The 22,540-nt window shown below is 38.0% G+C and overlaps 1 protein-coding gene across 1 annotated transcript in view; it reads right to left on the bottom strand.

Moving 5' to 3' along the window:
* SOS1 (SOS Ras/Rac guanine nucleotide exchange factor 1) overlaps positions 1–22,540 on the bottom strand; it is a 167,459-nt gene that overhangs the window by 89,253 nt on the left and 55,666 nt on the right. Inside the window, 4 exon segments of the mRNA XM_043981139.1 lie at positions 3,475–3,684; positions 6,688–6,852; positions 9,190–9,321; positions 19,563–19,688. Coding sequence (XP_043837074.1) covers positions 3,475–3,684; positions 6,688–6,852; positions 9,190–9,321; positions 19,563–19,688 — 633 coding nt within the window.

The following is a 22,540-nucleotide window of genomic DNA, read 5'->3' as shown; positions in this document are numbered from 1 at the left end:
GCTATAATTCTGGTATCATTAATATGATTACTATGAATTTTATTCAATTCAAAATGTAATGAATCCACAAGTAACGGAATTCAATATGTAATGAGAGGTAGCTAGGTGGCAGAGTGGATATAGTGCTGGGTCTGGAGTAAGGAAGACCTCAGAAACTTACTATCTATCTGTGTGACCCTGGGCAAGTCACTTGTCTGCTTCAATTTTTCCATCTGTAAAACAGAGACTGTAACAGCACTTATTGCCCAGGGTTACTCAAAGAATAGAAGGAGACAATATTGCTGAAGTGCTTTGCAAAGCTGTTTGAATGCTCACTACCACCATGACTGTGACTGTTACCACTCCTACTACTACTTTATATAAAGTTAGAAAAAAAGCTATTTCTCAGATCCCATTCCCAAGGAGCTTACACCCAAATTGGGAACAAGGTACACAAATAACTAGGCTATAAGGAAAATGTGGTAAGAACAAAGGGGAGGCTCAGAGAAGTCATCTTAAGCCTGGAGAAGATGCATACCAATTTTGACTGGGTCTACTATAAATTCATATCATCTAATCTGAGTATCTATCTAGGTTTTCTCAGTCTTTGTGACCTTTGATTTATGAAATCTATACCTAAACATCTTCTTGAGTCCAGACCCAAATTGCCAGTACTGTCTGGACCTTTACACATAGACATTCTATTAACATCTCAAACTAAACATACACAACAGAGAACTCATCACCTCCCCAGTCTTTACCCTCTTGCAAGAGTTTTCTCAATCATCCTGATATGTAACAAGAAATCATTTTGGACTCTTTTATTTTCTTCACCCCCTATGTCCAGTCACTTGCCAAATCTTGCCAATTGCATATCATTTCTCTAATCTATCCACGTCTCTCCACCCACTGAGCCTAGTTCAGGCCATTATCTTCATACTGACTACTATGACAGCATTTTGACTTGTCTCTAGACAGCTGCCAAATAACATCACACAGACATGGGTCTATGCCATTTCCCTGCTCAAAAACCTTCCAGGGATTCCTACTGTCTCTAGGGTAAAATAAAGATTCCCTAGTCTGGTACTCAGGGCTCTCTACAGTCTGGCCCCAACTTGCTTTTCCAGTCTGGTTTTCTATCACTCCACTTCACACACTCCGTGTTCCACATCCTACCCTCCACCCCCTAAACTTGGCACCCTACCTTCTGTAACTGTACCTGGAATGCACTCTTCCCTCCTCACCTTGACCTCTCAGAATCTTCATCTTCCTTCAAGGCTTAGCTCAGGGATTACCCCCAAGATGCATTCTCAACCCCCTGGGTTAGGGCATTGTCTTTCCTCAAATTTCGTTTGTATTAATCCATACATGTTTATCACCTGGAGTAGGAAATGTGAGCTCCTTGAAAGTAGAGGGTACAATGTGCCCCTCCCCCTTTTGTATTCCTGGTGTCTAATACTGAGCCTCACATACAACTGCTACTCAATAAATGTTAGCTAAGGAAAGGATCTTGAATATCAAGATTGGATATCAAGGATTTCTATTTTACTGGATGGGCGACAGGGAGATGAGACTCTTAGTACAACAGACGCTGCACCAGAGAGAAGAGTCGAGATCACCTAGATAACAGGGTAGGCGCATGACAGGTGTGACTGGCAGCAGGGAGGGCAGTTAAATGGCCATCATAGTCAATCAACAAGCACTTATTAAGTGTCTAAGTATGGCAGGTGCTAGCCTCTCAGGTTACAAATACAAAGAACAAAATAATCCTTGCTCTCAGAAAGCTTACAGCATGAGAAATATACCCAGTACAACACATCAAGAAAATAAATATGACTGAATAGAGTCATTAAATCTAGAGTAGTTTGGGGGAAAAGGCACTAGGTGGCACAAGAGAGTGGGTGTGGAACTTGGAGGCTGGAAGAGTTGATTTCAAATCCTACCTCAGACCCTTACTTTATAACAATGAGATAGTCTCCCGTCTGCCTCAGTTTCTTCATCTGTGAGTAATAACATCTACCTCACAGGGTTGTTGAGGGATCAAATGAGTTAATATGTGTTCATCACTTTGAAAATCTTAAAGTGCTATATGAATGCCAGTTATTATTCTTGTTATTGTTATTCTTGATACTGTTACTGCTCCTACTGCTAGCAGTCAAAGAATCTTAAAGGAAGAGAAGGATACCATATGGTGGCTAAGGAAGATGAGATTTCCATGCAAAGGCATGGAAGGAGATGAAGGTTGTGAGAAACAAAGAGATGGCCAAGGGAGGGAGACTGATGGATAACGAGGCTGGGAAGAAAGATTGGCTTCTGGTGGCGAAAGGCTCTATAAGAGGAATAGTGGGGTTTAGATTGTATTCCAGAGGCAAAAAGAGCCCCTGAGTTCACTGAGTAGGAAAGTAACCCGGTCAAATCTGTGCTTAGTTTTGGGAGTACCATCACAATGCAGGTGAGAAGGGATGAGGGTAGGAAACAGTGATTAAAAAGGAGGGGCGAGAGGTGAGAGGCACATCAGGGCTTGACAATGGCTTTGAGATGAGACTAGTCTTGTGATGAAGAACTGCTAGAGAAGAAACACTCTCTACCAATGCTGACAGGTACCTCCTGAGGGTTAAATGACCTGCCCGGGGTCACAGACCCAGCTTGTTTCAGAGTCAGACCTCTATTCAGCAGTTCTTCATCAACTGAACTTTGATGCCTCATTGATAGGGGGAAAAGGCACAGAGAAGAGGCCAAATATGGCTGATATTATGGGCATGGGTGAAGAGGGTGATGGTGGAACCATCAAAAGAAAGAAACTATTGGAAAGGGTGGGTTTTAGTTGGAAGATAAGTTTATTTTTGGATATATTGATTCTGAGTTTCTAGTAAGACACCCAAATGAGGAAATCCAGGAAGCAGTTGGAATTTCAGGATTAGATTTCCAGGAAGCAGGAGATTAGGGTGTGGAGAAAAGAGATAGAGACAGATTTTAGAGTCATCAGTGCAGAGTAGCAGAAGGCATGGAACAAGATCAAATCACCAACAGAGAGACAATTAAGAGAAAAGGGCCAAAGGTAGAACTTTAGGGATCACTCCTGCTGATGATCTGGAAAGAAGAAAAGGAGTCAATAAAGGTAATATTGAAAGTGAGACAGAATCATAACATGAAAGCCAAAGTAGGGAAAGGATAAAAAGTTCATAGCATCAAAACCTCCAGTAAAACAGGAGCTAGAGGGGCAGCTAGGTAGCACAGTGGAAAAAGCACCAGCCTTGAATTCAGGAGGATGAGTCACACTTACTAGCTGTGTGACCCTGGGCAAGTGAAACAAACAAACAAAAAAACAAAAAACAAAGCAGGAGCTAGGATCATTTGCTGAAAGTCAGTCTCATAACCAAAATTTTTTAAAAATTACTATTTCTGAATATTAAAAATCCAAATTTAAAAGGCTTATATGAATATAACCCTCAGATTATAGTGCTTATATTACACTATATTTGTAGTAATACTTACGTGAGAAGAAAATAATTTTGAATTGGAGACAAATGGCTCTCTAAAAACTTTAATAATGAGATTAAGTTCCCTTATGTATTGTCGAACTTCAGCCATAAATGCCTTTACCAGGTCATAGTATGTTTGTTCCCCTGAAGTGGAAGGTTCTTCATCAGTTAAAGATAATATATTTATATCTTCTACATCTTGATGGAACATATCCATCAATACCTATGATAAACAAAAATATAGAAAAGAAAATGAATTAAGGTGTCACAGTCAAGTTTGAAGTTAAATTTAATAAGAATTATAGCTATCCAAACAGATTTTAAAAGATGAAAATGTACAGTGTCATGTTAAAGTGGAAAGATTAAACTGGAGTTAAGAAAGCAGAGTCCAGGTCCTGAATTATTCACTTGACTAGCCATGTGATTATTTAATCTCTATGATACTCCATTTCTCCACTGGTAAAATGGGTAATAATTTTGTTATTTAGTTCTTTTTAGTTGTGTCTGACTCCCTGTGATCTTATTTGGGTTGACGTGGCAAAGATAATGGAGTTGTTTGCCATTTTCTTCTCCAGCTCATCTTACAGCTGAGGAAACTGAGGCAAACAGGGTTAAGTGACTTGCCCAGGGTCACACAGCTAGCAAGTATCTAAGGCCAGATTTGAACTCAGGAAGATGAGTTTTCCTGATTCCAGGCCGGGCATTTTATCCACTGCCACCTAGTTATAGGACTGTCAAGAGACTGTTCTAAGGAAAGGATTTTATAAAATGTAAAATTCAATAAACAAGAGTTTTATTACAATTAAAATGAATGTCAAAAGTACTGTGATTTTAAAGTAGCCTTTAAATTTTTCTACTCAACTACATTTTAAAAAACTTCACTGAAAAGAGAATGTGATAAAAAAAGGGAAAAGGACCCATATGTACAAAAATATTCATAGCTGGGGCAGCTAGGTGGCGCAGTGGATAAAGCACTGGCCTTGGACTCAGGAGGACCTGAGTGCAAATCCAGCCTCAGACACTTGACACTTAACTAGCTGTGTGACCCTGGGCAAGTCACTTAACCCTCATTGCCCTGCAAAAAAAAAAATTCATAGCTGCTCTTTTTGTGGTGGCAAGGAATTGGAAATTATGGGGCTGCCCATCAATTGGGGAATGGCTGAACAAGTTGTGGTATGTGAATGTTTTTGTTTTTTTCAGTTTTTAGTTTTTTATTTTATTTTACATATAAGGTATTTTATTTTTCCGTTACATGTAAAGATAGTTCTCAACTTTTGTTTATACAAGCTTTACAATTTCAGATTTTTCTCCCTCCCTCCCCCCTCCCCTAGACAGCAGGTAATCTGATATAGCTTATATCTATATATCTATATACATATCTATATCTATATCTATCTATACACACAATAACATTAATCCTATTTCTGCATTAGTCCTGTTATAAGAGAAAAAACCAGAGCAATGATGAAAAACCTCAAAATAGAAAAAAAACAACAACAGCACCAAAAACAAAAGAAATAGTATGGTTCATTCAGCATCTATACTCCACAGTTCTTTTTTTTTTTCTTGGATTTGGAGATCCTCTTCTATCATGAGTTCCCTGGAACTCTTCTGTACCATTGCATTGGTGAGAAGAATATAGTCCATCACAGTAGATCAACACTCAATGTTGATGATACTGTGTACAATGTTCTCCTGGTTCTGCTCATCTCACTCATCATCAGCTCATGCAAGACCCTCCAGGTTTCTCTGAACTCTTCCTGCTCATCGTTTCTTACAGCACAATAGTATTCCATTGTATTCATGTGGTATATGAAATGTAATGGCATTCTATTGTGCTGTAAGAAACGATGAGCAGGCAGATTTCAGAGAAACCTGGAGGGTCTTGCATGAGCTGATGATGAGTGAGATGAGCAGAACCAGGAGAACATTGTACACAGTATCATCAACATTGAGTGTTGATCTACTGTGATGGACTATATTCTTCTCACCAATGCAATGATACAGAAGAGTTCCAGGGAACTCATGATAGAAGAGGATCTCCAAATCCAGGGAAAAAAAAAAGAACTGTGGAATATGGATGCAGATTGAATGATACTATTTCTCTTGTTTTTGGTGCTGCTCTTTTTTTTTGAGGTTTTTCCTTTTTGCTCTGAGTCTTTTCTTATAACATGACTGATGCAGAAATACGTTTAATGTTATTGTACATATATAACCTATATCAGATTACTTGCTGTCTTGGGGAGGGAGGGAAAAAAAATTTGAAACTAGAAATCTTATAAAAACAAATGTTGAAGACTACCTCTATATGTAACTGGAAAATAATAAAATACTTTCACACAAAAAAGAATAAAAATTTAGATGCTGTACCATTTGGTGCAAAAAAAAAAAAAAGAGAATGTGAATTATTTGCATAATAATAATTATGTCACCATCATCACAATGACATTAGTCAGCAAGCATTTATTAAGTATTTACTATGTGTCAGACATTTTCTTAATCACTGATGATACATAAAATGGAGCAAGAACAGGGCCCCTGCTCTCAAGAACTCACATTCTAAAGGGGTAGACAATATGCAATAATGTTACACATACAATGCAAATTGAAGGTAATTGGAAAGGGAAGGTACTAACAGTGGAGGAAAGAATAAGGAGGAGGGGAAGGTCTCCTGCAGAAGGTAGGATCTGATCTACGTAACCCCAAATATAGATTCACAAAAGAGATAATATAAAATAAAAATTTTAATGCACAACAGATATATTTAGATACAGTATAGTTCTATCTGAATATTTCTTTAGTAACTAATCTTTTAAGAATTAAGGATTGGGGGGGCAGCTAGGTGTCGCAGTGAATAGAACACTGGTCCTGTATTCAGGAGGACCTGAGTTCAAATCCAGCCTCAGACACTTGACACTTAACTAGCTGTGTGACCTTGGACAAGTCACTTAACCCCAACTGCCTCACCAAAAACAAAAAAACAAACAAACAAAAAAAAGAATTAAGGATTGGGGCACCTACATGATGCAGTGGATAAAGCACTGGCCCTGGATTCAGGAGTACCTGAGTTTGAATCTGGCCTCAGGCACTTGACAGTTACTAGCTGTGTGACCTTGGGCAAGTCACTTAACCTTCATTGCCTGACCCAATCAATCAATCAATCAAATTATTAAAGAAAAAAAGAATTAAGGATCATTTGTAAAAACAAAACACAGATGTTTCCTACCTTATCAGCACACATTGCTACTTTAATGTCCTGTTTTGTAATTTCATAATGTCGTATATTCCTCACGTAATTTCCAACCAGCTTTAAAATATCTGCAGAAATGTATTCTAATACTGCTACTATGTAAACAGAAACCTGGTGGTCAATTTTATACCCTAGAACTTCCTGTAAAATAAAAAGAGAAATATTTTAGTGAGTAAAATGAACACAATGTAGAAGAGAAAGTAATGCCACATCTCCTTTGAAGTAACCTCTGTGTACCACAGCTTTGATGGAAGATTATTTGAACATTCAATTTTTTTTTAAAACAGAATTTAACTTTAAACTGTTCACCACGAACATGTTAATATAAATTAGGAATAGAGAAAGAAGGTCTCTCATAATCTGAAGAGATATTTTAAGTACAGTAAATTACAGCAAAGGCAGCTCCCCAATTTAGAAACACTTACTATTGAGAGGCCTCTATATGCAAAAATTAGCAGAGAAGTACCCATAAGGGCAACTACCCCGGACTCCTCAAATCAAAACACTGCACAAGTAGCTGATCTGGAGATGTGATTTCTCTCCTATTGATACACAGAATCTGTAAACTATGGATGTCCAGTATTAAATACCACACCCCCCACTCTATACCTGGACTATACAATATGCTACGGTAGAGAAAGTTTTTTCTCTCAAGCTTGAGCCTAGAATTAAGGGGGAATTAGAAAAAGCTTCCAGTAGAAGGTAGAATTTTAGTTGGGACTTCAAGGAAGCCAGGGAGGTCAGTAGTCAGAGCAGAGGAGAGAAAACGTTCCAGATGAGCAAGATGAGCAGCCATAGAAAATGTTCAGAGTGAAGAGATGTCTTGTTTGGGGAACAGCCAGGAGACAAGTGTCAGTTGATTGAAGAGTGTGGTAGAAGTGTAAGGTATAAGAAGACTAGAAAGCCGTCAGAGGCTAGGTGATGAAGGGCTTATAATACCCAATAGGATTCTATATTTTTTCCTGGAGGTGATGGGGAGTCACTAGACTTTTTATAGGGATGGTGAGGTCAGAGCTTCAGTTTAGGATCATTTGAATGAAGTGGTACAAAACTTGAAATAGGCAGACCAGCCAGGTGACAGGAACCTGCACCAGGATGGTGGTAATATCAGGGGAGAGAAAGAGCCATAGTGAAGAGATGCTACAAAGGTGAAATGGATGGGCCTCAGCAAGAGTTTGGATGTGGGGATAAGAGACAGTGAAGAATCCAGGATGTCACCTAGGCTGTGAGTTTGAGGGGCTGGGAAGATGCTGGCGCTTGATAGTATACCTCTTGTTCGCCATCTTCCTAAAGACCTATTAAATATTCTCCATATTGCTAATTAGGGAATTTTTTCATGGTCTTTACCTATTTCATCAGAGAAGTTCAGTAAGGAGCAAATAGAAGTTTTTATACTATTTGTCTGAGTTCTTAACCTTTTCTGTGCCATAGATTTCATTGGCAATTTGCTGAAATCTGTCTTTTTTTAGCATGTTTCTAAACAATTCATAATTGAAGGAAATGTTAAATTTCAGTTAGAGGTCGGGGCAGCTAGGTGGCACAGTGGATAGAGCACCGGTCCTGGATTCAGGAGGACCTGAATTCAAATCTGGCCTCAGACACTTACTAGCTGTGTGACCCTGGGCAAGTCACTTAACCCCATTTGCCCCCCCCCCAAATTTCAGTCAGAGGTTAATAAAAATAAAGATGTAGTTCTCTCCCCCCCCCCCACATCCAAGTTCAGAGGCCCCTGGAAATCTGTTCATGAGCCCCAAGGTAATAACCCCTGTCTTAATACCTTCCCTAGAGATACATAGCTCTCCTACAGCAATGATTCTCAGGTGTGGCCTTGAGGAGTTTCCAGTTATTTAGACTTCTCTTTTAAAGTAACAATGCTTATACATTTTTTAAAGTTTATAAATTTTGTTCAGAGGAATGACTTGGCAATCTATTCATATTAAAACCTAAGCATCATCCTGTAGTGTCTTATCAAAAGCAGTGCAATTTTTCTGAATGTTTCTGGTGAAATATTTTCTGCTTTTAAGAAAGGGTAGATGGGAATTGGTAGACCAAAGGAACTTGTGTCTGAAAAAAGTACATAGTACTTTGAAAACAACCCCACAGAATAGGTCTTTATCCAGGATTTAATAAGTCTATGATACATTTTTAGTGTCTGGGAAACAGTCTAGCATGCAGCAATGAGAAAGAAGCTTTTTACCACCTCCCCACCTGCCACCTCCCTCACTGCTTCCATAAGACTATGTCAAGGACATGAGTTGTAGAAAGTCCATAAAGACAATTATACTTAGAGCCTTCAATGTGTTTCATTATTGGTATTGTTATCAAAGTCCTAAATTAACACATTCCTCCATCTCCAGGAAATTGTAAAAGAGGGATTGGATTCATCAAGTAACTATACCATGCTGTAAAATATTCGTAAGTGCCTTGGTGGTGATTTTTTTTTGTTGTTTGAGAAATAAAGAAAGAATCCAACTTTACCTTTAACAAAGGGTGAATTTTTTCTACTGGGAGAGACAATGGATTTCTTCGCTTCCTCTTTTCATTAGCAGACTGAGCATCAGCTATTGCCCACTTATCAATTGGATGAGGAAAGCTTTTTTGTACACGATCCTGGGAAAGAGGAAAATAGGAATTAAATATCAAATACATGAAATCAATTATTAATTGCAGGCAATTTATTTGAGAGAGCAAGACACAATGGGATAATATATGAAGATTAAATAAAGGCCCACTAAACATAGTTTTCTCAGTGAGATTTGAATGCACACATTAACTATATTTAAGTATGTTTTTTTAAAAACCCTTTAACAGCCTATCAGAGGAAATGAGAATTTTAAATGTCAATGTATTTGCTTAATATCATGCAATCAAGGGGGCAGCTGGGTGGTGCAGTAGATAAAGCATGGCCCTGGATTCAGGAGAACCTGTGTTCAAATCCAGCCTCAGACACTTGACACTTACTAGCTGTGTGACCCTGGGCAAGTCACTTAACCCTCATTGCCCCGCCCCACCCCAATCATGCAATCAAAAGATACAATGCCCATTACATAAAAAAAGAGGTACATGCTGAATAGAATGTTAATATGGTCAAGCTGAACACTGTATTTTTCAACAGATATTCCATTTAAAAATTGAAGAAACTAGTTACTTGTCTAAGAGTTAATTTTTTTTAACATAAGCTATGATATAAATTTATTTCTACACATTCAGTCCAAAGGTATCAGAGAACTTCAATAATTTGAACAATCTTCTGGATAACACAATTAGAACCACTAGAGGTCGCTACTATATAAACAATTTCACCATGACATTAATTGTGGAGTATTCTTTTTAGGACATCACTAGCAGTCAAATATTACACCTGATTATTAATCTAAATAATGTTCCCTTTTTTGATTTATCAAAATCTTAACATGTACCTTATATTGTGCAGAAAACAAAAGGGAAAACATATTGCAACTTAAATGATTCAGTTCCACAAAAGTGTTTTTGTTTTTATTTTTGTTTTTTTGTGGGACAATGAGGGTTAAGTGACTTGCCCAGGGTCACACAGCTAGTCAGCATCTAGTGTCTGAGGTCACATTTGAACTCAGGTCCTCCTGAATCAAGGACTGGTGCTCTATCCACTGAGCCACCTAGCTGCCCCACCACCAAAGTGTTTTTAAAACCAAAGCATATTTGTTTTAATCTATGGTTAATGCTAAGTCTGTTGGAACTGATAAGAATTGTTGAATCTAAGAAGAAAGGCATTTTAGTGCTATTTAAAGAAAATAAAAGAAATTAGGATGCAAAGACAAAGCACTAAAATAAAACACCTTTTGAAAATGTCACTTTCTGGTTTAGGTATTAGGACTATATTGGCTCATAAAAGGAATTTGATGGTGTGGTTTATCCCCTATTTGAGAGTAACTTTTGCAGTATTAGTACTAATTGTTCTTAGATATGCTAGAATTTTCCTGTGAATCCATCAGGATCAGGAGGGTTTTTTTCTTTAGTAGTTCTTTTACAGCTTGTTTGATTTTCCCCTGACATTATATCCAGTTTATCTTATATATATTTTGTTTGTACATTGATCTCCCCCATTAGATTGAGCTCCTTGAAAGAAGGGACGGGCTATGTATTGTGTTTATGTTTGTTTGTTCCTCTCTGTGTATCCCCAGTGCTTAGCATAGCTAGTGAAGCATTTGTTGTTCAGTTGTGCCAGACTCTCTGTAAACCCATTTGGGCTTTTTTTTGGCAAAGATCCTGGAGTGTTTTGCCATTTCCTTCTCCAGCTCATTTTACAGATGAGGAAGCTGAGGCAAACAGGGTTAAGTGACTTGCCCAGGATCACACAGCTTGTGTCTGAGGACAGATTTGAACTGAGAATCTTCCTGACTTGAGGCTGGGCACTCTATCTATGGCACCATCTAGCATGCTTGATGATGACATCCTTTGACCCAGAAAAAATGATATTTGGGTCTCTATCCCCAAATGGATCAGAAAAAGAAGAAAAATAGGGGGTGGCTAGGTGGCGCAGTGGATAAAGCACTGGCCCTGGATTCAGGAGGACCTGAGTTCAAATCCGGCCTCAGACACGACACTTAATAGCTGTGTAACCCTGGGCAAGTCACTTAACCCCCATTGCCCCACAAAAAAAAAAAAAAAAAAGAAGAAAAATAATCATATGTACAAAAATATTTATGGGAGTTCTTTTTGTTGTAGTAAGATCTGGAAACTAAGGAGTTACCTATCAACTGGGCAATAGCTGAACAAATTATGGTATATGATTATAATAGGATATTACTGTGCTCTAAGAAATTATTAAAAGAATGGTTTTAGGGGGGGCAGCTGGGGGTACAGTGGATAAAGCCCCAGCCCTGGATTCAGGAGGACCTGAGTTCAAATACAGCCTCAGACACTTGACACTTACTAGCTATATAACCTTGGGCAAGTCACTTAACCCTCATTGCCCCACAAACAAACAAACAAAAGAATGGAAAAAATGTAAAAAGAATGGTTTTGGAGAACTCTGGAAAGCTTTTATGAACTGATTCAGGGTAAACAGCACTAACAAAGCAACCCATGTAACATGTTAAAGAAAAGCTTATGAATGCCGAACAGCGGGGTGACCAAACATGAGTTCAGAGGACTGATGATGTAACATGCCACCTTGCCCTTGTTAGACAAGGTATTTTTGGACATGTTATATTTGACTATATTTATTTGTTTCAAAGATTGCAGTTTTTCATTTTTCTTTTTTTATTTGTGAGTGGGGAGTAATTAGGGGCAGAAGGGAGTTAGTAATAATGTTGAGAAAAAGAGGAACAAAAGCGAGTCATTGAAGCATTATTAAAAATGCACTCAAAAAATAGGACAGAGAGAAATATAGACAAGCAGCATGTTGGCTTATTGAAAAAGAAGCTGTGCATAGAAATTCCTAGTTTAATACATAATCTTTTTCTGTTCTTTACCCCTCTTCTCTTTTCTCTTCTTCAATGCCCCCCTTCTTCCTTTTCTACTCTCTTCCCACCTTCCCACTCCTTCCTTCTCTCTTCCTTTACCACCTCACCCCCAAAGGGTTTGTATGATTCTCTGAGCACAGGGATAAAAATCATTAAATTAAAGATCTAAAAGTGGAAGAGATCTGATAGGCCACCTAAGTTCAGTTCCCTCATTTTTCAGATTAGGGAACTGGGGCCATGGGGATTAAATGACTTGTTCAAAGTCAAATAGGTAAGTAAGCACCTGATGCAGGATTTGAACCCAGGTTCTCTGACTCCAGAAACAGGGTTCTGGAAGATGCCATGCAACTGGGATATATTCTATAGTAAGCCTGGAAAAAGAAATGAGAGGAAACACAGTGGCTGGCATTCAAAGAATAGGCACTTAACTGATGCTTGTTGAATTTGAATTTGGGTTGAAGGAATGGTGGTTAGGGGTGTGTTGTACCAGACTTTAGGAAGGCAACATACAACAAAGAGATACTTAGGTGAACCCCAAGAAGAGTCAAATGGAAAAGTCATGAAAAGCAGAAATTAGCTCAGGTTGCTAAAGAATAGAAATAAATACTACAATTATAAATAGAGAGCTGATGGGCTAATTAAGAAAGGAGAAATTAAAGACAAAAATGTAAATTCATTATATAATATGAAAAAGGAGGATCAAAGAACATTTTATATACACTCCAATGTCTATACATCAAAAAGGAACTGTCAAGATGTTTGCTGTAGCAAGGTGGGTTTTAAAAAACTTTTATGTGTTTTAAATTCATTTTAATAAAAAAAATTAACCAGAATAAAGATTTGCCAAATAATATTACGAAATGGTTAAAATGTAATTAAAAAACAAAGGCTCAGGATGAATTAAAAACCAGGAGGACCCAGATAACATGCAGCTGAGCTACAAGTTACAATACAAGACATTAAATAAAATAAAAGAACACCAAAACAATAAATAAACACTTCCTGTTACAATAAGTAAAATAGTGTTAATTTGATCTTCATTAATTTGGAACCTGTGATCTGTATAGGAGTAGGATCATTATTTATTTATTTGTTTGTTTTTGGTGAGGCAGTTGGGGTTAAGTGACTTGCCCAGGGTCACACAGCTAGTAAGTGTTAAGTGTCTGAGGCCAGATTTGAACTCAGGTCCTCCTGACTCCAGGGCCAGTGCTCTATCCACTGCACCATCTAGCTGCCCCAGGATCATTCTTTATTAATTCAGTCTTTTCTCCATAGCTTAAATAATGTACATAATACTGTAGGAAAAATATTTATAATTCATAGGCACTTAGATTTAATTCAAGTCAATTACAAATGATGTATTAGCTGTGCTGGGTTTGGTCCTTGCAGGAAGCACCAATTTACATGGGAGGTCACAGGGTGAAAAAGAAAGTGCTGTAGAAGATGTGGGCCCAAATTCTGCCTCAGGCTCTGCATGACCTTTGACAAGCTACTTGGCTACTCCAGCTCTTACCTGCTCATAAAAATTAAGGGGTTAAATCTGGAAGGTCTTTTCCATTCTACATCTATGAACCTATGATATATAAGCATATGCCAATCAGAAATCATTCTTATTTACTCATCAACACAGAGCACTATTAAGTAATATTTTGTTAACCTAAGTGGTTTTATTTATATTAGAAAAAGTTCTGTTTTAAAAAATTAAATCTAATAATTTATATTGGTTTCCCCCAAAATTTCTTTGAATTAAGTTTTTCCTGTATAATGTTGTGTTTCACTTACAGCTTTCTAAAATCTACAAAATCCAATCCAATAAACATTTTAAAGCACCTACTATGTGCCAGACACTGTGCTAAGCTCTGGGGATACAATTAATAAAAAGACAGATGGTCCTTATCCCCAAAAACCTTCTAGTCTAATAGGGGGAGGCAACACACAGAAAGAATATAGGAAAGGTTGGGGTGGTGAATGCTAGGGGTTACTCAGAGTGGAGGCACCTTGTTCTGTGGAGTTGAAACCAGGCAAAGCAGTAGATGTAGAAGTGGGGTGAGTTGAGAGTCCAGTTTCTGCCTTCTATGAAGGAAGGTATTGGGAGAAGTTTGGTACTCAAGCCTCAGCACTGGTGGTGAGTTCAGAAGTGATGAGATTATCTTGAGAGGGGAATCTTGTTCCAAATGAAGTTGAAACCAGGCAAAGTAGCAGATACAAAGTGGACTGGGAATGTTGATTTGATGATTCCTCTTTTACCACAAAAAATATAGGAAGTATTTGCTATGCTCACAAAACACAATAGTAGTTTGTGTTTTGTGGACTTTCTCCCTAGAAAAAAAACTATGACTATTCTCCTGGAAATGACAAAATTCAAAAGAATTGCAAACTATCCACTATCATATGAAAGATTATTCCTAATCATTAAGAAAAATCAAAATCAAAATTTGATTTTTCACACTTAGCAAATTGTCAAGATAATCAAAGATAGAATAGTCAATGTTGGATTTACTAAGCACCCAGTATTTTCAAGTAGCTAGGTGGTTTGGTAGAAGAGTGCCCAGCCTCAAGTCAGGAAGATTCCTTTTCCCCAGTTCAAATCTGTCCTCAGACACAAGCTGTGTGATCCTGGGCAAGTCATTTAACCCTGTTTGCCTCAGTTTCCTCATCTGTAAAATGAACTGGAGAAGGAAATGACAAACTACTGCAGGATATTTGCCAAGAAAACCCCAAATATGGTCACAAAGAGTTGAACATGACTGAAATGATTGAACATGTTTTGGAGGAACTGTTCTGGCACTAGAGATACAAAGACAAAGAAAGAAACATTTCCTACTCTCAAGGGGTTTATAGTCTTACTGACAAGGTAACAAACAAACAAATAAATAAATAAAACACAAAATAAGTGCAAGTCAGCAAGAATGTATTAGCTAAGCATTAGCAAAGCACTGTGCTAAGCACTAGGGACATAAAGAAAGGCCAAAAAACCCCAAACTAGAACAGTTTCTGCTGTCTAATGGGGGGGTGGGGTATGCGGAAGACATACAAACAACAATACATGAATAAGATAAATCCAGGATAAACTGGAGATAGCCATTCTTTCCCTCTGAGGTTATCTGCAACAGACCATTCAATCAGCCAGTCAACAAACCTTTAATAAGTGCCTACTATGTGCAAGGCACTGTGCTGACCTGTGACTCACACAGAAAGGAATAACACAGTCCCTGCTCTCAAGCAGCTCACAATCTAATGAGGGAGAAAACATGCAAACGACCATGTACAAAAAAGATAAATAGAGTATAAATGAGAGGTATTCCCAGAGGGAAGGGATTAGCACTAAAGAAGACCAGGAAAAACTTCTTGTAGATAGGATTTGAGCTGATACTTTGGTGGTGTAGTCCATACAGTGCTGAGCCTGGAGTCAGGAAGATTCATCTGACACTTTGCTAAGTGCTTTCCAAATATTATCTCATTTGATCCTCACAACAAACCTGGGAAATAGGTGCTATTATTATAATTTGCATTTTACAGCTGAGGAAACGGGACTTGTGTAGGGTCACACAGCTGATGTCTGAAGCTGGATTTGAACTCGGACCTTCCTGATTCCTGGCCCAGTACTCTACCCATTATGTTACCTAGCTAGAAAAATGGGGCTGGGGTGGGGGTGAGAAGTGAGTCAGGGAAGTCACAGGGTTTTATATTTGATCCTGCAGGTGATAGGGAGCACTAGAGTTTACTACATGGGGGTTGCAGAGGAGGGGAGAGTGACATAGTATGTTCCTGGTGCTTTAGAAAGATTGTTTTGATAACCAAGTGGAGGATGGACTAGAGTGGAGAGAGAATTGAGGCAAAGAGACCAACCAGCAGAGGCTTTTGCATTAGTCCAGACATGAGGAGATTAGAGCCTGCACCAGGCTGTTAGCAGTGTCAGAGAAGAGAAAGGGCAATATATGAGGTATTGTAAAAGCAAGTCAGGAAGAACTGATGGGACTTGACAACTGATTGGTCATGGGGTGGAGTTGAGGTTGATGCCTAGGTGACTAGAAGGACAGTGATGCCCTTGACAGTAACAGAGAGGTTAAGAAAAGAAGGTTTTTTGAGGGGAGATAATGAGTTTAGTTTTGGATGTGGTTAATTTGGGCAGGTGGATCAAGATGATAACTGAATCCAAAGAGCTCACCACACAAAAAAGCATATAGAGAGAAAGCCTAGGATAGAGCCTCAGGGGGCTCCATCTGGATGAAGGACCAACAAGGGAGAGTGAGTAGAGGTCAGATAGGCAGGAAGAGAACCAGAAAAGAGTATTCTCGTCACAAAAACCTAGAGAGAAGAGAGTATCAAAGGGAAGAGGGTGATCAACAGTGTCAAAGGCTGCAGAGAGCTCCATTGAGAAAAGGTTTGGATTTGTCAATTAAGAGATAATTGAGGAGGCAGCTGGGTGGCACAGTGGTAGAGCACCGGCCCTGGAGTCAGGAGTACCTGAGTTCAAATCTGGCCTCAGACACTTAACACTTACTAGCTGTGTGACCCTGGGCAAGTCACTTAACCCCAATTGCCTCACTAAACAAAACAAAACAAAACAAGAGATCATTGATAACTTTGGTGAGAGCAATGTCAGTTGAATTATGCTATTGGAAGCCAAATGGTAATTAAGAGAGTGAGAAGAAAGAAGTGGAGAAAAGTATTGTAGTTGACCTTTTAAAGAAATTTAGCCAAGAAAGATAAGGCCTTTTTTTTTTTTTTGGAGAATGGGGAAACAGCAGAAAGGGAAAGATTGAAAATTAGTAAAACAGTGAGGATGATAGAAGAGACCATCTGATGGAGAAAATGGAACAGAATGAGATCACCTTGTACAAGCAGAAGGGCTTACATTGGCAAGGAGAAAGACCACCTATTCCTATAAGGCAGGAGTGAAGAAAAAGATAGTAACTGAAGGCATCTGGGTAATGTGAAATTTAGAAGAGAGAGAGTTCTCAGCAAATGGCTGCATGTAAAATATGAAGATCTCAGCTGAGAAGAAATCCTCTTTGGAAGATCTCAGCTGAGAGTGGTGTTGAGCCATGGGAGGAAAGGATTTGGAGAAGGTGTTGGGGTGATTTGGAGAGTAAATCAATTAGGAAAGTGTGAAAGGACTCCCCTGACTCAGTGAGGGCCCAGGACTGGTTTTTTTGGACCAATCTGTAGTGGAGCCACTCAGCTCAGTTTTGTGGTTCTGTCCAGCTTCATTCACCAGCACATGAAGATGGGTGAAAGTAATATGCTTAGGGGCAGCTAGGTGGTGCAGTGGATAAAGCACTGGCCTTGGATTCAGGAGGACCTGAGTTCAAATCCAGCCTCAGACACATGACACTTAACTAGCTGTGTGACCCTGGGCCAGTCACTTAACCCTCATTGCCCTGCAAAAACAAAACAAAAACAAAAACGAAAGTAATATGCTTGACAGAACAAGAATGGCTACGAGGAGGCATAGTACTCAAAGGAAGATGATAGTGTAGACTTGAACTGATTTATCAAATGATCAATAGAGTAGCCAGTTCAAGAATGATGGTCTAGGAACAAACTGAGGGGTAGAGGGATTTAAAGTAATGGTGAGGACAAAGGAAATGGTTGTAGGGAGTGTGTGTGTGTGTGTTGTAAACCAGAGGAAAAGACGAATGGATGAGAGATTATAATGACAGAAAAGAATTACAGAGTTCACGAATATGTGGATGACAGCAAGATCAAGAGGATGGCCATCTCTGCATATAGATGAGGTGGGTGGCAATTAAGAAGTCATTGGCATCATTAAAGAAAGAAGCTTCAGTTTATTAAGAAGGCTGGTTGATCAGTCAGTCAACAAGTATTTCTTAAGTACCTAGTAGGTGCTAGACACAGTACTAAGCACTGGAAGTATGAAGAAAGGAAAATTTATCATCCCTGCCCTCCAGGAACTCACATTCCAATAACAGAAAAAACATTCAAATAACTGTGTATGAAAAAAAAAGAAAAAAGAAAAAAATATGTATGTATGAGATATACACAGTGTAAATGGAAGCTGGATCTGTGGGGAGTCTTGAAAAAATCTTGAAGGAAACTACATAGCAGGTGTGAGGAGGGAGATCATTCCAATCATGGGAGACAGTGGACTCAGATGCATGGAGCTGGAGCTGGAGTTAATTGAGGGATGGGGAGGCTTTAAGAGAATCACTTTGGCATTTGGGTAGAGGATGGATTGGAGTAGGAAGAAATTTGAGTCAGGGAGACCAAATAGAAGACTATTGCAATACTTCAGATGAGAAAAAACAAAGGGGTTAGGCTAGATGATCTCAAAGGTCCCTTCAAGTTCTAAAATTTCTGAATTGGATATGAGGAAAATGAAACACACTGTGTAAGGTTAAGTTATCCAATTGTCTTTTGGCTCCAATTAGAACCGTGGAAAAAATAAAGGGATTAAATTTGAAGAGTTCAGTTAGAAATGAGGAAGGAGGGAATTCAGGTTATGGAAATTTCAGTTCTAAATCCTGAATAGCTGAGATGTCATTCAACTATCTTCCAACTAAAGTAGACAACAAAACAATTAAAAGTGAAATTTGTTGGGAAGATAGAAAAAGAAAAACAGAAAACCACTTTGAAATTAAATAATATCATTAAAAATTCAGCTAGTCCTGAAGGGTACATTTTGTTTGATATCATTTTGCTTTTCAAAAACACATTTCTAACATGGCAAATAGGATGCTTAGTTCACAAATCCAGAAAGGTAGCTCTAGCAATCATTTGCATGGAAATGATAATTAAGTCCATGAAATCTAATAAGGTCACTGAGAGAAATGGGAGAACAGTTACAGAACATTATATAGATGATATTTGAGCATAGAAAACAGTTCATTAGGTAGGAGAAAAACCAGGAGAGAACTTTGTCACAAGAATTCAAAGAAGACAGATTTTTTTTTTGACACTAGAAAACATGTTATGCTAGCACATCATACCATTAGCACAAAGCTACTATTAAGTACCCAACTTATTTTTTAAAATAAATATGGAACCAGACAAGTAAAAGTTTAATTCAACCAGCATCTTTTTAAAAAATAAAATCTTTTCCCCCAGTGAACAAGCATCAATTTTATCTCTTGTCCACCCCCCCACAATTAATAAATAAAAACAAAACCCTCCTAGCAATTATGCATAGTCAAGCAAAACATATTCCTGTATTGGTCATGTCCAAAAAATATATGCCTCATTCTGACTTTCTATACCAGGCAGCAGGTAGTATACTTCATTGGTCCTTTAGAATCAGAAAGCTATCAAATATAAAGGTTAAATAGATCTGTTCTTTATTTTATAATATTGTACATTTTTAAGACGGGCCAATTTAATTTCCCAGTGACAATACAACATCACACATATAGAGAATATACACTTACTCATTAGAAATTATCATACCTCAACATCTAAAACACTTCGGGGTTGAGCTTGGCACAGCATACTTAACAGCTGTAGAATTAACTCTTCAACATACTGGAGAGCATCCTCATTTGATGCAAGTGTAGGATGGACTTGCATCTGGACCTACAACCACAAAGAAATGTAATTAAACTTGGGTTTTGCTAGTCACTGTTCATAGTGTACTATACATGAATTTAGTAAATGTCAAAATCAATTTCAATAAAAAACATGTAATTGTATACATACCAGCTAGCTAGTTTTCATTTGTTGTTAAATTTTAAAAATTAAAAATTTAGAGCAAACACATGCTTTCTCTAGTGTATGCTTGTTGACTTCAATTTATTTTATGTTCATGATATACATAGACATGTGTCAGCTTGCCTGTTAGACTATAACTGCCTGGAGATTAGGGAATATTTCTGTCTTCATTTTTATTTCCCCAGTTCCCAGCACAATTCCTCAAAATTACTAAATGCTTAGTAAATATTTGCAGATTGTCTTTCACTTCCAACACTAGTTCATCTTTTGTTATCTTGCCAAGGTGAAACCTTAGTTTTAGTTTGTTTTGCATTCCTCTTTATTAGTAATGATTTAATATGGAGGTCAATAGTTTGCAATTCTTCTGTTTGGCTTTTAAAGTCCTTCATCACCTGGCCCTTTCCTAGATTACCAGTCTTCTCACACTTTGTTCCCCACTCCAAGTACTGTATAATCCAATGACACTGACTGCCTTGCCGTTTCTTTAACAAAACACTCTACCTCTGGACTCCAGGCATTTTCACTGGCTGTCCCCCATGCCTGGAATTAACTCTTTTTCTTCATTTCTGCCTCCCAGCTAAACACCCCATCTTCTACAAGAAGCCTTCCTTTATGCTTTCCCTCCATTGATTATCTCCAGTTTATCTTGTGTATTCAGTTGTTTGCACGTTGTCTGCCCCATTAGATTGTGAGTTCTCTGAGAGCAGGAACTGTCTTTTGCCTTTCTTTGTTATCTCCAGTGCTTAGCACAGTGCCTGACACATAGAAACATATTTATGGACTTAATGACTGACTGGAATCACATGGTGACTTGGTCGCATATTAGCTCTGTGATCTTGGGCAAAACATTTACACTTTCAGTGTCCCAGATACGAGATTCTATGAGTTTCAATGAGTTTCCTACAGCAATGAAATCACAGGTTCTAATTCCTTTCCTTCCCTCCCATTTATATTTAAACTCAGTTTCAGGTCATTTCAGAATTCCATTAGTTGCACTCTACTGACCACAAATCTGTCTGCCTCAGTTTTCTCATCTCCAAAATGGGGATAAGAAAAGCCCTTACTTCCCAGGATTTTTATGACAATAAAATGAGATAATATTTGTAAGATGCTTTGCAAACTTTAAAGGGCTATGTAACTGTTAACTATTAATATATAATGATTGTTGTTGCTGCTGCTATCAGGCAGCACCATTGCACTGGTGAGAAGAATATAGTCCATCACAGTAGGTCAACACTCAATGTTGATGATACTGTGTACAATGTTCTTCTGGTTCTGCTCATCTCACTCATCATCAGCTCATGCAAGACCCTCCAGGTTTCTCTGAACTCCTCCTGCTCATCATTTCTTACAGCACAATAGTATTCCATTGTATTCATATACCACAACTTGTCCAGCCATTCCCCAATTGATGGGCACTCCCTCAACTTCCAATTCTTTGCCACCACGTAAAGAGCAGCTATAAATATTTTTGTACATGTGGGTCCCTTTCCCCCTTCCATGATCTCTTTGGGGAAAAGACCCAATAGTGGAATATGAAGAGATATGAGAGGATACTCCTGTACTATCTTATGAGAGGACACCCTGATACTATCCCTTATGTGGAGAAGGAGGTGCACAGCTAACATATTGCACATGTTTTCAGACTTTTTTCAATGTATCAATCAGTTGTGCTACTCCTCCCCCTCCCTTTAAAAAAAATTATATTTTTCATATGGGATGATTCTCTGGGAATGGGAAGGAAAGGGATATTTGACATAGCTATAAGTATGCAAGAAACAGAAGATATCAATAAAAACTTATTTTTAAAAAAGATATTAAAATCAAAGTACCAAAATTCTAAAGTTTTAAGGTAACTCGGGACCATCTAGTACAACCTCAACATTTTATAGATGGGGAAACTGAAGCACAAAAAGGTAAAGTGAATTGTCCAAATTAACAAGCTGATCAATATCAAAAGTAGGATTTGAACCCATGTCCTCTGAATGTAAAGCCAATGTTCTTTCCAAATAGAATGAAATAAAAATCTTTTATAAAGAATGTAACATGACAAGTTATTTTGCAAAAATAATCACACTATAGAAAACTTGGTTGGTAAAGTATATAAAAATAACTTTCAATTTTCACCTTTCTTTCAACCTATTGCTTCTATCATGGCAATCTATGCAGGGGTTTGTAACCTGAAGGCCATGAACTTAAATAATTTTTTTTGATAACTGCATTGGTTTCTGTTATATCCTTATGTATTTTATTTTAGATATTTAAAAACATTATTCTAAGAAAGGCTCCAAAGGCTTTACTAGATTGCCAAAGAAATCCATGACACAAAAAAATTTAGTAATTCCTGCTATAGAAATATTTCTAATAGGCGTTGTGAGGTATAGTACACCGTTATTTGGCTAGACCTTTGTACATTATTTGAAAAACCAAAAGAATTACTGAATATGTATGTGTCAACTCCTAGCTGTAGGAGACATATGAATCCTTTAAGTGTACTTAGGAATCCCTAGGGTAAACAGGATAAGAAATCACTATGTTGAATTCTAATGAAACTTTAATAGTCTTTTCTATCTAATGGCTCTCTCAAGAATGATTTTAAAGGCTTCTAGATGCAACTTTGTCTGGGTGGGCTCCAGATCAGTAGCTGATTAAGCCACAAATATAAAAAGAGGATCTGGAACTGAACTGGTAGAATTAAGAGCTATAGACCATAATAA

The sequence above is a fragment of the Dromiciops gliroides genome, chromosome 2 (assembly GCF_019393635.1).
Source record: "Dromiciops gliroides isolate mDroGli1 chromosome 2, mDroGli1.pri, whole genome shotgun sequence".
NCBI lineage: Eukaryota > Metazoa > Chordata > Mammalia > Microbiotheria > Microbiotheriidae > Dromiciops > Dromiciops gliroides.
This window is presented reverse-complemented; position numbering and strand designations above follow the sequence as displayed.